Consider the following 15,020-nt stretch of genomic DNA (forward strand, 5'->3'; position numbering starts at 1 on the left):
GAGCGAATGCTTTTAACCACTAGGCTACATGACCGCCCCTTCAGCATGATGAGTGAGTGAGTGAGTATGGTTTTACACGGCTTTTAGCAATATTCCAGCAATATCACGGCGGGGGACACCAGAAATGGGCTTCACACATTGTACCCATGTCGGGAATCAAACCCAGGTCTTCGGCGTGACGAGCGAACGCTTTAACCACTAGGCTACCTGACCGCCCCTTCAGCATGATGAACATCTCCTGGCTGAACACATACAACTATATGAACCAGTCAGATACAACAGTTTTCATTGTCTGTGAGATATAAATGAAAACCCAACCCAACAAGATCAACATTAAAATGCACATTTATTCATAACCACAAATTCAATTTTTATCATAATTTTCATATTGAGAACATACCGACAAACTTGTACATGTAAATTGTATATATTACATAACCGTGTATACAAAACCATAAATATTATGTAAACATGCACAGGATCAACATGGTTTAACCACACAATGTAGTTGCCTACTACGGACATAACAAGGACCCACAACACCCATATACAGTGAGGATGACTGGATTACGTTTTTTTCACTACAAAAATTTAACATAACAAATATCTGTGTGTTCTACGGTCCTTGAAAGTCTTACTCCATGGTTAATAAACTGTTCTTCTAGTCAATAAGCCATAATGATCAACATGGGTGCTCTTGAGGTGTGGTGTAACTTGTATATAAACAGTGGCTGAAGAAGTGAGTTGGGTTTAACGCTGCTTTTAACAGTATTCCAGTCATATCACGGCATGTCAGCTTAATGTGGGAAGAAAACCAAAGTTATGCAGGTGTCAGATGTTTACATCTTTGCTGAAACTCGTGACCACAGGTATGGTGCTGATAAACCTAGAAACAATCTGTGAACAGGAATCGAACGGATGATCATAGATTTCTGGTGTGCCCAAGAGACGCAACTTGCGGCACCTGACTTGAAGGAGCCACCCATGCCCCCTCCATGATTAATGAACTGTTCTGGAAGTGAATGAGCTTACGCTGATCTACAACATGGGTGCATACATACACAGGATGTTGTTGGATGATGATGGTTAAGAATATTCATTTTTTTATAAATGATATACATAAGCAGCATATAAACAGTACAGATGTGTAAGGTCTAACGTTTTGTTTTTCGATGATATAGTTTCAAACACAACTACTGTATTTATCATTTCATAACACTGATGGTCTCAAAGAAAGAAGGTGGACACGGATGAACTGTTGTGAAACCGACACGCTTCTACTGTTATAAGATTTTTGACTTCTCTACAGAGAGTTCACTGATGTACCTCAGCACTGGGATCACGCCACTTTCAGTGAAAAACTGAAAATAAAGCAAAATTGAATGTTAAAAAAGTGAGTGAGTTTGTTGTAACACTGTGTTAGTGTACTGTGGAGTGAGTGAGTATGGTTTAATGCCGCTTTTAGCAATATTCCAGCAATATCACGGCGGGGGACACCAGAAATGGGCTTCACACATAGTACCCATGTGGGGTATCGAACCCAGGTCTTCGGCGTGACGAGCGAACGCTTTAACCACGAGGCTACCCCACCGCCCTTAGTGTACTGTGGAGTGAGTGAGTGAGTATGGTTTGACGCCGTTTTTAGCAATATTCCAGCAATATCACGGCGGGGGACACCAGAAATGGGCTTCACACTTTATACCCATGTAGGGTATCGAACCCGTGTCTTCGAGGTGACGAGCGAACGCTTTAACCACAAGGCAACCCCATCGCCCCTAGTGTGCTGTGGAAGGAAAGACATGAGTCATACATGTCTTAGATGTGAAACCTCAGGGTACAGGTCCTGTTAAACCATGCATCATAATTAGGGCAAATCTGGGATTTGAACCCAGAATCGTAGTATTTGCTGCAGGGAACACTGTACATGGAATTGCTGCACTTAACCACAGCTCCGCCTGTGCCCTACTCATTGCCAGTAACCACAACAAACCCACGTCACATGAGACACACTCCACTTTGGCAATGAAACTTTGACAAACATACTTTCGCAGAGCACTTACTTTTATTTTGCCATCACTCCCAACATACACAATGGATGTCCCAATTCTCGTCAGAAACATTGACTGCAATTCAAGTAAATATATATTATTATCATGTTTGCAATACATATCGGTACATATCGAAATACAGTCTGTATGTACTGCCACAAATGATCATATAGTTTGTTTGTTTGTTTGTTTGTTTGTTTCTTGTTTAACGCCACAATATTCCAGCTATAGGACGGTGGTCTGTAAATAATCGAGTCTGGACCAGACAATCCAGTGATTGACATCATGAGCATCGATCAACACAATTGGGGATACGATGACATGCATCAACCAAGTCAGCGAGCCTGTCCACCCGTTTCCGTTAGTCGCCTTTTACAACAAGCACAGTCAGTCACCTTTTACAGCAAGCATGGGTTGCTGAAAATCTATTCTACCCCGGATCTTCACGGATCTGACAGTTGGGGTCTGTCAAGCAATACTCACTGAGAGATGAACTTTAAAACAACCATAGAAGTGGGACTGTAAACAGTCCATAAAAGTCTTGACTTCCTCTTCTGTGAATTCATTACTGCTGCTGTCATGGATACTGAAACATGACGAAAAAATGATTCAGAACCAATTAGGAGCATATTGCTATAAAATCATCCCGTTTTGCAAGTTGTCTTTTGAATTAAAGAATGTATATGTGTATAAAGAAATGCACATTACTACACGGAGTTGACAAGTGCCTGTGACGCCTACCTGTCCCACAGTCTCTGGCAGTCCTCAGCATCAATACTGTACGTGATCTTCTTCAGTCCTTCAACCTCTTCCGGCACTGTGTACAGGAGTTCAACTGGCTTGCTCTTCAAACCTGAAATTTCAACATTCAGATCGTATGTGACCTTTCGGACAGAGAATGACAATGCAAACTTCTTCTATGAATAGTGCTAAAAATATCACAATGGGACTTGTAGTGTTATTATAGTAAAGATAAAGTCTTGAATATCCAAGACTTGAGGGGGCATGGGTGGCCCAATCGTCTAAGGCTCCGCGATTTGCTGTGCAGAGTTGCGTCCCTTGGCCACGCCACAAACTTATGATTGTGGGTTCGAATCCCGGTTCGCCCCTATAATGCACATACCCGTGCTCGTGGATTTCACCGAAGTGGATAACGTCTGAGACCTGCATCACTTCGGGCTTTCCTCCCACATTAAGCTGACATGCCGTGATATGACTGGATTACTGTTAGAAGCGGCATTAAACCCAACTCACTCACTCTAAGACTTGAACGACACCTCTTGGTTTGACATATAAAGAATCTAGACTTATCTAGAATGTCTAAATATCCAAATGTGCATTTCTAAGTAATCGTGCAAATACCTCTTGTAGTTCAACAATTTTATGTGACTGAATATCCCCCATAATGCCATTACACAGGGGTAACCCATGTGAAGATCTGGGTTAGAATTGGTCTTCTACATATCATTGTATCCCAATTGCATAGATCACAATCTCAGTAAAATCAGATCTAAGTTCTCGCTGCTGCTAAACAAAGATTTGAGGACATCCCATTACGGGTCACGTCAGAACGACCTTTCACAAACTTTGTCCGACCACGGAAATGACTAACAAGAAGTCGACATCAGCAAATTAGAAAGCAGCTTTCTCAAGCTTTACGACACTCGTTTCACCCTGGCGACTTCCATTTCAGACTATGCTTGAAAAATATGTTGACAGTTCTCTATTGAAATTTTGAAAACTGAACAAACGAACACTCTGGAATGTTTAATATATGGTTGAGATTGTATGGCAGTGCTTCCCACGTAATGTGCAACGCTTCTTCCGTTGAAATGTTTCTCCCATGGAGGAAGGAGACAGATGATGATTTTGATGGAATCAGTCATACGGGCCGTAACTGTCGATCGGAATACCCCGTGTTAACGTTTTGGTTGCATGATTTGAAAACACATTCCTACTGTTACTTTCATCAATTGGTAAGCGACGCTTTGATTGGTCGGATAAGTTTGTTCTGACGTGAACCGTAATGGGATGTCCTCAGGTGTCTGTTAAGCAATAGCGAGAACTAAGATTTGATTTGAATGAGATTGCAACATCGATGCTCATGATGTCAATCACTGGACTGTCTGGTCCAGACTTGATTATTCAGGCTGCCGTCACATAGCTGAAATAGTGCGGAGTGCAGCGTTAAACAACCAGTAAAGAGTGAGTGAGTGAGTTGGGTTTAACAATGCTTTTAACATTATTCCAGTTATATCACGACATGTCAGCTAAATGTGGGAGGAAATCATGAAGTGATGCAGGTCTCAGACGTTTACCACTTCGGTGAAACGCATGAGCTCGGGTATGGTGCTGACAAACCTAGAAACATAATCGGGGTGAAGCAGGATTCGAACCCACAATCATAGGTTTGTGGCGTGTCCAAGAGATGCAACTCTGCACAGCTAATCGCGGCTCATTAGATGACTGGGCCACCTGTGCCCCCCAACCAGTAAAGAGATAAGAGATGGTCGTATCTTGCCTTTTGATAATCCACTCCACATGGCCACCATCCAGCTGAGGTCAACTGAGGAGAAGGTCAGGGCAGACACTCTACAGTCAAACTTGCTCTAAAACACAGACACAAGCTCATCAATGACAAACATAGCTGAAATCTATCTCGGTGATGCACAACGGTTTCTTCAAATCAAAACTGACACGCTGAAGCTGAGATAAAACATATGTCAATGGGTTTCTTGACAGACATTTACACATTCCTATGAGACTCATACCAATCATACTGAATAATGCCAGTAGATAAAATGTTAAGGATAAAAATTGCAAATGTTACAACAAATTGTAGTTTTATAAATACATATCCAGTCTCACAGTGCACATTTCCCCTTCTTTCTCAATCCTTGAAACATGTTTCCAGTTTCGAAAAGCCAGAGAACAGCTTGTTATTAGTGATGGTAGCCATGGAGATGGCTGGGATGTGTTGGGGTGCATTGTTTTTTCAAGGATCAAGTGAGTGAGTGAGTTTGGTTTAACGCCGCTTTAAACAGTATTCCAGTTATATCACGGCATGTCAGCTTAATGTGGGAGGAAAGCCCGAAGTGATGCAGGTCTCAGACGTTTACCACTTTGGTGAAACTGATGAGCATAGGTATGGTGCTGACAAATCTAGAAACATAATCGGGGCGAACCTGGATTTGAACCCACAATCATAGGTTCCTGGTGTGTCCAAGGGACGCAACTCTGCACAGTGAATCGCGACCCCCTTCAAGGATCAAGAAAGAAGAGGAAATGCACACTCTGAGAGATGATAAGTTTGAAAAATAGACTTATACGGAACACAACTGTATAAACTACTGTCTATGCCAAATGTCAATCCTGACACTCTCTGTTGTCTTTGCCAACTGTCAATCCTTAGATACTCTCTAGTGTTACTAAATCATGCCAACTGTCAATCCTAACACCCTCTGCCAGGCAGAAGAACCAGTCGTGTTACATATCCCTCACTAGCAGTACCACTCACCTCCAGCCAGTCTGTGAGGGCCTTACAGAGCGACATGGACCCCTTCACCATGAGCACAGGGTAGTGCTTGAAGTGTCCATTGTGGGGCGAGACCAGGCTGTCCTGAAGCTCCACCCCGAACATGAATCCTGTGACTAATGTTGTGGGGATGTCTGAAACAGGGTCAGGGTACACACGCATCTGTCTCAGTCAGTTTAACATGAACCCCACTCAGACATGGACTCTGAACTGAACAATCCTTGTTCTTAGTAAAATCTAAATATTTTTTTTACGTTTGTAAATCCTTATCCTGCATTACTCCACATGAGGATGCATTAAGGAATAATGCAGGATAAGAATTTCTTTTCAGAAAAATCTAAATATTTTTTACATTTGAAAACTTATCCTGCATTACTTCTTAATGCATCCTCATGTGGTGTTTTAGGGAGTAATGCAGGATACGTGTGTGAGTGAGTGAGTGAGTGAGTTGGGTGATTTAAAGAGTAATGCAGGATATGTGAGTGAGTGAGTTGTGTTTAACGCCTCTTTTAACAGTATTCCAGTTATATCATGGCATGTCAGCTTAATGCTGGAGGAAAGCCCGAAGTGATGCAGGTCTCAGATGTTTACCACTTCGGTGAAACCCACGAGCACGGGTATGGTGCTGACAAACCTAGAATCATAATCGGGGTTAACCAGGATTCGAACCCACAATCATAGGTTTCTGGTCTCCCCAAGGGACGCAACTCTGCACAGCGAATTCCGGCGCCTTAGACGACCGGGCCACCCGTGCCCCATGCAGGATAAGCAAATTATTTTTAGAAAAATCAAAATATTTTTTACATTTGTATACTTATCCTGCATTACTTCTTTATGCATCCTTGTCAGGTGCTTTAAGATGTAAAGCCGGATAAGTAACAAAATGGCCCCTTTATGCCGAGCGCCAGGCAGGGAAAACAGCAAGTACCTTCTCATAACGTCTTTTGGTACGACACGGCCGAGGATCGAACACACTACCTTATTGATTGAGTACGATATGAACGATACAGTATGTAAAGAATTGAAACTATTTACTTCTCTACTTCCTACCCACAATGTGATTTGTTGTTTAACGCCACACTCAGCAATATTCCAGCTATTTGACTGTGGTCTGTTAATAATCAAGTCTTGACCAGACAATCCAGTAAATGTTACTGTGAGCAACAGTGAGTGAGTGAGTTTGGTTTTACGCCGCTTTTAGCAATATTCCAGCAATATCACGGTGGGGGACACCAGAAATGGGCTTCACACATTGTACCCATGTCGGGATTCGAACCCGGGTCTTTGGCGTGACGAGCGAACGCTTTAACCACTAGGCTACCAGACCGCCCCGTTACTGTGAGCACCAATCCACACTGTTCGGTATGATGACCAAGTCACTGAGCCTGACCACCCAATCCAAGTACAACCAGCATAGGTTGCGGGGCACTGATTCTAATGTGAAGCCTGAATGATCATGATACAGTCTGTGACAAAACCTTTGGCATCTACTATCCCGAACCTGTCTCTTGACATCATTTTCAGATCTTAGTGCTAATGTATGGACTTTTATTGACAAAGCTTCATAGACTGAGAGAAATTTTACTAGACTCGGGTTACAGACTAGTGTCTAAAGTCACAGAGTGATGATGGATGTGTAGGCTGTGGATTGTGTCTTTAGTTCTCCCAGAACATTCTATCCAATAGACCACGGAGACGACCCTCTCAACACAGATCAAACACGGACATGCCTGAAGACAGGTGAGGTGAAATGGGGTTTAACGTCGTGTCCAAGATTATTGCAATTATATAGCGACGTGCATGCATGTGTGTGTGTGGCTGCTTGTACTAGTCCGGACTGATGCCGATTTATAGTGCTAGCTCACTGAGATACCATGCCACAGTTTAACATGAATTCCCCACTCAGACACAGTATACTGACTCCGAGCCGACCAGACCCTTAATGCCGAGCACCAGACAGGGTAACAACAAGTACCACCCTTTACTGTCTTTTGGTCAGATGCAGCCAGGGATCGAACCCCAGATCTTCCAATCTCCGGGCGGACACTCTACCACTAGACCACGGAGGTGGTCGCCTGAAGACAGGGGAAAGCTAACACCCATGTCTATAACACTGTGATATAATTGAAATACTGTTCAAAGTTCAACTCACTCACTTATAATCAATATACTCATGATTCAGTGATGGAAATCTTGATACAAATACTAAAACAGGTATATGTATAACATATACTTATCGTAAAGACGTTTACAATTTGACTTAGAGTAATGTTTACCTTTCAAAGTTTTTCCTGTGATGAGAATTTGAATGCACTCAGGATCATCTGAAAAATACATAGTCAATACCATGCGATAGTATTCATCGTATCATAGGGTACGCAATGGACATTCATATGATATCCCACATATTTAGTTAAGTCAACAGTTATCTCTCATTAATTATACACAAAGGTGTGGAGAATATAATCCAGAATCCGAAATGAAATATCACACACATTTGTCATAATTCTGTAATTCAAAGGGTTAGAAACTCAATGTGTAAAATTATTAGAGTGCCAATGGCAGTGTCGAGATCGTAACGGCATGTTTTAAATAACTTCCAGTGGCCTGAAGGCCCCACTGATAAATCTTGAATACATTGTGATGATGTTTATTATGCAGACACTGATAAAGCTACTTTCAACCAACTGGACAAATGTATGTAAATTAACATATGAACACACTCTATGCAACTTATTAAAATCTGGGAATTTCAAACTTGGAAATGGTAAATGATCAAGTTTTTACCAATGCTCAAATCGCTCAGAAATGAAACCCTGTTAATCTGGACTAACTATTCAAAGTGAAAGCACCCAGATTAACAAATTTCTGGATAATCCAATCATGGTCACACAATTTTAGTAAAATCTAAATATTTCTACATTTGTAACTTATCCTTCATTACTCCTTAATGCATTCACTGCTTACCTTAAGCAGTGAATGCATTAGTGAGTGAGTTGGGTTTAACGCCACTTTTAACAGTATTCCAGTTATATCATGGTGTGTCATCTTCATGTGGGAGGAAAGCCCGAAGTGATGCAGGTCTCAGACGTTTACCACTTCGGTGAAACCCACGAGCACGGGTATGGTGCTGACAAACCTAGAAACATAATTGGGGTGAACCGGGATTTATAGGTTTCTGGCATGCCCAAGGGATGCAACTCTGCACAGCGAATCGCGGCGCTTTAGACAACTGGGCCAACTGTGCCCAAGTGCATGCATTAAGGAGTAATGCAGCATAAGTAAATAATTTAGGTAAATCTAAATATTGTTTACATTTGTATACTTATCCTGCATTACTCCTTAATGCATTCACTGCCTAAGGTAATGTAAGTAATGCAGGATAAGTAAAAAATATGTCGCTTCAACATATGGAGACGTTCCCAGCAGTAATTGTCTGCAAGGCAAGGCTTCCAGACTAAAACTGTATGTTATTCTAATCACTGTTTCACATGAACCAGGGCTGTCATGATAGGCCTGTCTCCCGTGTCTAACATAGCACAATACATTATTTGTACTGTTCTAAGTGAATTTCTCCATGTGACACAGCTAACAAGAGATTTTTGCTGTCAACTAGTTTGAGTTTAACTCCCATTTTAAGAATCTGTTTCTGTAAGTCCCTGTCTAAAAACATGTCCCCTCACCTGGTCCTATGGTGAGTTCTCGGTATGGGCTGATCAGGGATCTCACCAAGTCCTTACTTTCTGTGATCAAGCTTCTCCTCTGTCGCTGCAAGGCAAGGTAGGGTATGATGTGATAAATGATAAATGATACCATTACTATATAAATAAATCACTCCCTGCTGTTGAACATTTTGTTTGTTGTTGTTTAACGCCGCACTCAGCAATATATTCCAGCTATATGTCGGCGGTCTGTAAATAATCGAGTCTGGACCAGACAATCCAGTGATTAATATCATGAGCACCGATCTGCACAATTGGGATCAATGACATGCATCAACCAAGCCAGCAAGCCTGACCACCTGATCCTGTTAGTCGCCTTTTACGACAAGCATAGTCGCCTTTTACGGCAAGCATGGGTTGCTGAAGACCTATTCTACCCCAGATCTTCACGGGGTTCGTTAAACATTGGTCAGACTTGAATAGTGTATCTCAAATCAACAGAAACTAACCACATGGTATCAGCTTAGTCGCAAGTGAGTATTAGAGGTTAAATCAAAGCTGCATGTCAGCTGGTGTGTGAGGAAGTCCAACATTGATGCAGATCCTGATTACTTCTTTAAGGGGAACCGATGTTCACAGGTATGAGGGGCGGTTGGGTAGCCTAGTGATTAAAGCGTTTGCTAATCACGCTGAAGACCCGGGTTCGGTTCCCGACATGGGTACAATGTGTGAAGCCCATTTCTGGTGTCCCCCGCCGTGATATTGCTGGAATATTGCTAAAAGCGGCGTAAAACCATACTCACTCACTCACTCACTCTCTCACAGGTATTGCACTGATAGTCAGGGATCCTAACTGGTGTGAATCAGGTATCAAATCCACCATAATTGGATCCTGGCACAGCTCAGAAGTAACTCTGCATAGCAAATTGCTGGACCTTTGACCACTAGTAGTGTACAACTTACTCCACTATTTTGAAGAAAGAGTCTAGTAAAGTACATAAGTAGGCTCAGTTAATGATTGTCCATATATTAATTCCATTATAATCATAAATCTACAGACAATTATTTGAAGAGCCAAGTTTGGGGTAGCAGCCACATGGGAAGGGTGGCTGAGAGAGAGACATATATTTGGAATTGCACCAGCACCATGGTCTTGGTTGATTCAATAATTCAACCTCAGTATCATTTATTGAGATTCTAAATGAGAAAGAAGCTACAAGATGTCATCATCCACTTTAAAATCTATGTACCGTATTCAACGTAATAAGCGCCCACGGCACTCTATAAAATTAGAAATAGGGGACTCTTATTAGAATATCATTTTGGTGTAAAAAACAGAAAAAGAAAGTTGAAAGATAAATTTTGTGGTTTATGCTGACAGCCTGAAATGTTTACATATGACTGATATATTTTTCCAGAATTTAATTGCCCATAATTAAGGGTGCATATAACACATGCGTATTATACACGAATAAATAACTCATATTATTGATCAATCGGAAGGAGTGCTAATTGGGATTGTTCACTAGCCAATATATTAGCAAACATCGCTGTGGGCGCTTATTAGAACGGGGCGCTTATTATGTCGAATATGGTAAGTGTTAACCCTGTGGAGATTGCAGTTAGAATTGGTCCCCTGAACCTAAGCTTGTCTCAGCTACTTGGGGTAGGAGAAAACTGACATTACTGGTAACAGGTGTGACCTCCTTGTACAATGTCTTAAGGGCCCTGTTCCACAAAGACATTTTAGCAGTAAGATGTTCCTAACTCCCATACTCTAACACAGCCTCATGACAGACACAGAACTGAGATCACTTTGTGGAACAGGGCCCTGCTTACTAACTCCGTGAACCACGGAACCCTTTGCTCTCTTACCTCGCCTACTAAAACTGAGAGAGAAGTTCCATATCTCCTCAAATGACTTGGTGTAGGTGTGAAGTTGTATAAGGGAGATAACCGATACAGCTTCCATGTCTTGTTCACAAGACCTGTAAATACAGTTTCCTCATGAGAATACAAAGAGTTTCTTCATAAACATGATAAAGAACTACGGTCTATTACATGAAGACAAAATGCTTAAAAACACACTTCAAACAAAATGTGATAAATACTGAAATGGGTTCATGACAAAACTTTATTTTCAATATATGTTCTGTTATTTCGAATAATTCTGCCATCTTATGTTCAATTCAATTAATATTTAAATGTGGAAATATTTGTATCGGAATTAGCACACTTAGCATTTGTTCTTGACATTTGGGGGCACAGGTGGCCCAGTCGTCTAAGGCGCCGCGATCGCTGTGCAGAGTTGCGTCCCTTGGGCATGCCAAAAACCAATGATTGTGGGTTTTAGAATCCCGGTTCGCCCCCATTATGTTTCTAGGTTGGTCAGCACCATACCCGTTCTAGTGGGTTTCACCGAAGTGGTAAACGTCTGAGACCTGCATCACTCGGGCTTTCCTCCCACATTAAGCTGACACACCGCGATATAACTGGAATACGGTTAAAAGCGGCGTTAAACCTAACTTACTCACTCTTGACATGGATGTTCCATGACATAAACAGTGGCACAGGCTGTCAATACAAGCAGATAGCAATGGTTATAAGGAGTAAACATCCAGTAAAGAGTGAGTGGGTGAGTTTAGTTTAACGCCGCTTTTAACATTATTCCAGTTATATCAAGGCATGTCAGCTTAATGTGTTGGGAAAGCCCGAAGTGATGCAGGTCTCAGATATTTACCACTACAGTGAAACCCACGAGCATGGGTATTGTGCTGACAAATAACTGAGAACCATAACTGAGGCGAACCCGGGATTCGAACCCACAATCATAGGTTTCTGGCGTGCCCAAGGGACGCAACTCTGCACAGTAAATTGTGGCGCCTTAGACGACTGGGCCAACCGTGCCCCCTGGTTATAATGAAGTGATATACACAACATGGCATTTACACAAAGTTACCCTTAAAGCTTGGAGCATGTCTTGGGGAGGTTGGCGTCTTTTCTATCAGTGGAGACTTCGAACCTGCGAAAATATATATTTCAGGTGTCAATACCCAGTCATATAGAATACATGTTTTCGCGTTAGCAATTACAGAAGTCTTGAGATATTTTATCTATAGTTGTTCACAGGGATCACTTGTGTCAGTCTAGGGGACCTCTGAAGTTTTATACATTAACACAGGGGTTTACCTTGGTCTATTTTATCTATAGTAGTTCAGTCTAGGGGACCTCTGAAGTTTTATACCTTAACACAGGGACTTACCTGGGTCTATTTTTTCTATCGTAGTTCAGTCTAGGGGATTTCTGAATTTTCATACCTTAACACAGGTGTTTACCTGGGTCTATCTACTTTTGAGTCCACAGGGTTTTCAATATAATTTTGGGGATGGCATGTAAAAGGGAGTCCCAGGCTGTCAAGATGAGGCACATTTCATTTGATTTTCAAGAATCTTAGTCTTCGTTATATATGCTCAGAGGCCTTAAAGCCTATTATAGATGAAGATTTCAATGTTAGACTGAAGAAAATCAATCACTGACACTCTCAATATTTAGTGTGTTATGTGACAGAATATAAATGTCATTTATGTATAAAATGCAAAATGCAATCAACAATTTTGATTATTGTTATTTGATTTAAGCAATCAAATTCTTTTGCATCCCCAAGGATTTGTTTGTTTGTTGTTTAACGCCGCACTCAGCAATATTCCAGCTACATGACAGCGGTCTGTAAATAATCGAGTCTGGACCAGACAATCAAGGGATTGAGATCATTAGCATCGATCAACGCAATTGGGATACGATGACATACATCAACCAAGTCAGCGAGCCTGACCACCCGTTCCCGTTAGTCGCCTCTTACGACAAGCAGTTGCCTTTTAGGGCAAACATGGGTTACTGAAGACCTATTCTACCCCGGATCTTCACGGGTCGCATCCCCTAAGACTCACAATGTAATGTATTTGTGTCAATGTGCAGCTTTGAAAAGGATAGACACAGTTAAATCCCTGGTAGGATTATTTTGGATGATAACACCAAGACACTGACCTTTGAGACCGAAGCGTCGACTCCGGGGAGTCTTGTGGTATGGAGTATTCTTCCTTGTACTGCCGCTGGTCCTCACACTGCACTGAACCCCCGACACCTGGCTGGGGGTCTGGTCAATGACTGAAGCAGGCTCACCATCCATTGTCAAACCATCTCACATACCTTAATAATCAAGCCAAAAGTGATGATACATATTAGCCTAGATCACAAGGGGACATTTTGAATGATGTATTCAGGACACGAACCATGGATTTTATTACACGGAAATGGCACATACATCATCATGTACATGTATAAACATTTTTGTTATATGCCCTCATCCTAGATTTTCCAGTGTATTATATCTCCATTATGTAAGCAAATACAAATACTTTTGACCTATTGTCTACTACATAGGTACATGTGATTCTGACTTGCACGACAATGCCAAATATAGTCGTCCAATCAATGTATGTTCATGTGTGAAAGAGATTCTGTGGCTACTGACGGGATGGAGATTGTGATGTTACCTCCCTAACAAGACTAAGGTAGAAATGAGTCCAGAGTACCGTTGTACAAACCAGCCTTAGCATTACGACTGTTGTAAGTCTGTGTGAAGGTATGGGGGTTACGATCATCTTAGTGCTAAGATCGTTTCGTACAAAGCACCCCAGGGTACTTACCATAACACATCGTATTACCTTGACCTACAAAAACAGAGGTCCCCCACTAATCAATTTCAAGTGTCAAACAGGAAATATGGATCCTGTAAAGTGAGGAAAGCGTGTGTTGTAGTGTTGTGTACTGTAAGATTTAATAATTACATGTACTTTAATCACAGGACCTTAACAACTCATAGGTCAAGAACTGGGTATAGAACATTACTGTGTTTTTTCTGCGGCAATGTTATGAATATGTGCGTGCTCGACGTATATTTCTGGGTAATGTAAACCCCTTATAACAGAATGGTGATACTCAGGTTAACTGAGGATGAATATGTTCTTTGTTTAACCATTTTTGTGTGATGGCTGTATTCTATAGCAAGCCTCAGCAAATTTGTCTTTGTTTTCAATTTCATATTTTCATTGTTCCATTTCTCATTCAGTTCACTGGTGCTTGCATTGATGCTGGTCCGTTATAACTAGCAAGACATACATGGTGCACTTTCTTACATTCCAAAAGCCATTACCCTGAAAACAATAATATGAGTCAAAGGCCTAAGACTATGAAAGATGGGGGAAAAATGGAGAACTCGTATTATCAAAAATATAGCTATCATTACCTTTAGACTGTAGTGATAAATGCATTCATGCCCATTGCTAAGTTTCATAATATATAGAATGGGAACATGTTCTTACATTTTGTGTAAATATGTATGTGACAGCAAAAATTATGAAAATGAGAATAATGACCAGCTGATGACTGAAGACAACGTGTGATCGAAATCTGAACAATAACAAGACGTAGGCGGTTATTGGTTCAAAGGTCTTGCATAGTTGTCAGACGGCCAAAAGAAAACATTTATTATCGAATTAATACATAACAGAATCTCACAATAACAGAAGGTTTATATTACAATACTCCACTGACTGGATTACGAAATCAATAGACTTGTCCAATAGTTGATGTCATTCCCTTTGAATTAGCCCGCTTGAATGTAGCGTGGTTTGATTGGTCAAAATATAAATACAAATATCCGCAAAGAGTTTGAAGTTACTTCTTTGGTGAAATATACAAACCAATGACAAGAAA

At 41.3% G+C, this 15,020-nt stretch overlaps 1 protein-coding gene across 1 annotated transcript; it reads right to left on the bottom strand.

Annotated features, from left to right (window-relative positions):
* Window positions 1-354: 354 nt before the first annotated feature.
* LOC139447171 (centromere protein L-like) lies at window positions 355-14,912 on the bottom strand. The gene is made up of 12 exons (XM_071228376.1): window positions 14,859-14,912; window positions 13,290-13,451; window positions 12,205-12,267; window positions 11,121-11,233; window positions 9,267-9,351; window positions 7,860-7,907; window positions 5,566-5,717; window positions 4,570-4,657; window positions 2,790-2,901; window positions 2,532-2,634; window positions 2,061-2,123; window positions 355-1,361 (listed from the first exon to the last, which is right to left on the bottom strand). The coding sequence occupies exons 2-12, from the start codon at window positions 13,429-13,431 to the stop codon at window positions 1,284-1,286; spliced, it is 1,047 nt and encodes a 348-aa protein (XP_071084477.1). The 5' UTR covers window positions 13,432-13,451; window positions 14,859-14,912; the 3' UTR covers window positions 355-1,283.
* Between the last annotated feature and the right edge of the window lie 108 nt (window positions 14,913-15,020).

The sequence above is a fragment of the Haliotis cracherodii genome, unplaced genomic scaffold, assembly GCF_022045235.1.
Source record: "Haliotis cracherodii isolate W230 unplaced genomic scaffold, xgHalCrac1.p SCAF_10, whole genome shotgun sequence".
Classification (NCBI taxonomy): Eukaryota; Metazoa; Mollusca; class Gastropoda; order Lepetellida; family Haliotidae; genus Haliotis; species Haliotis cracherodii.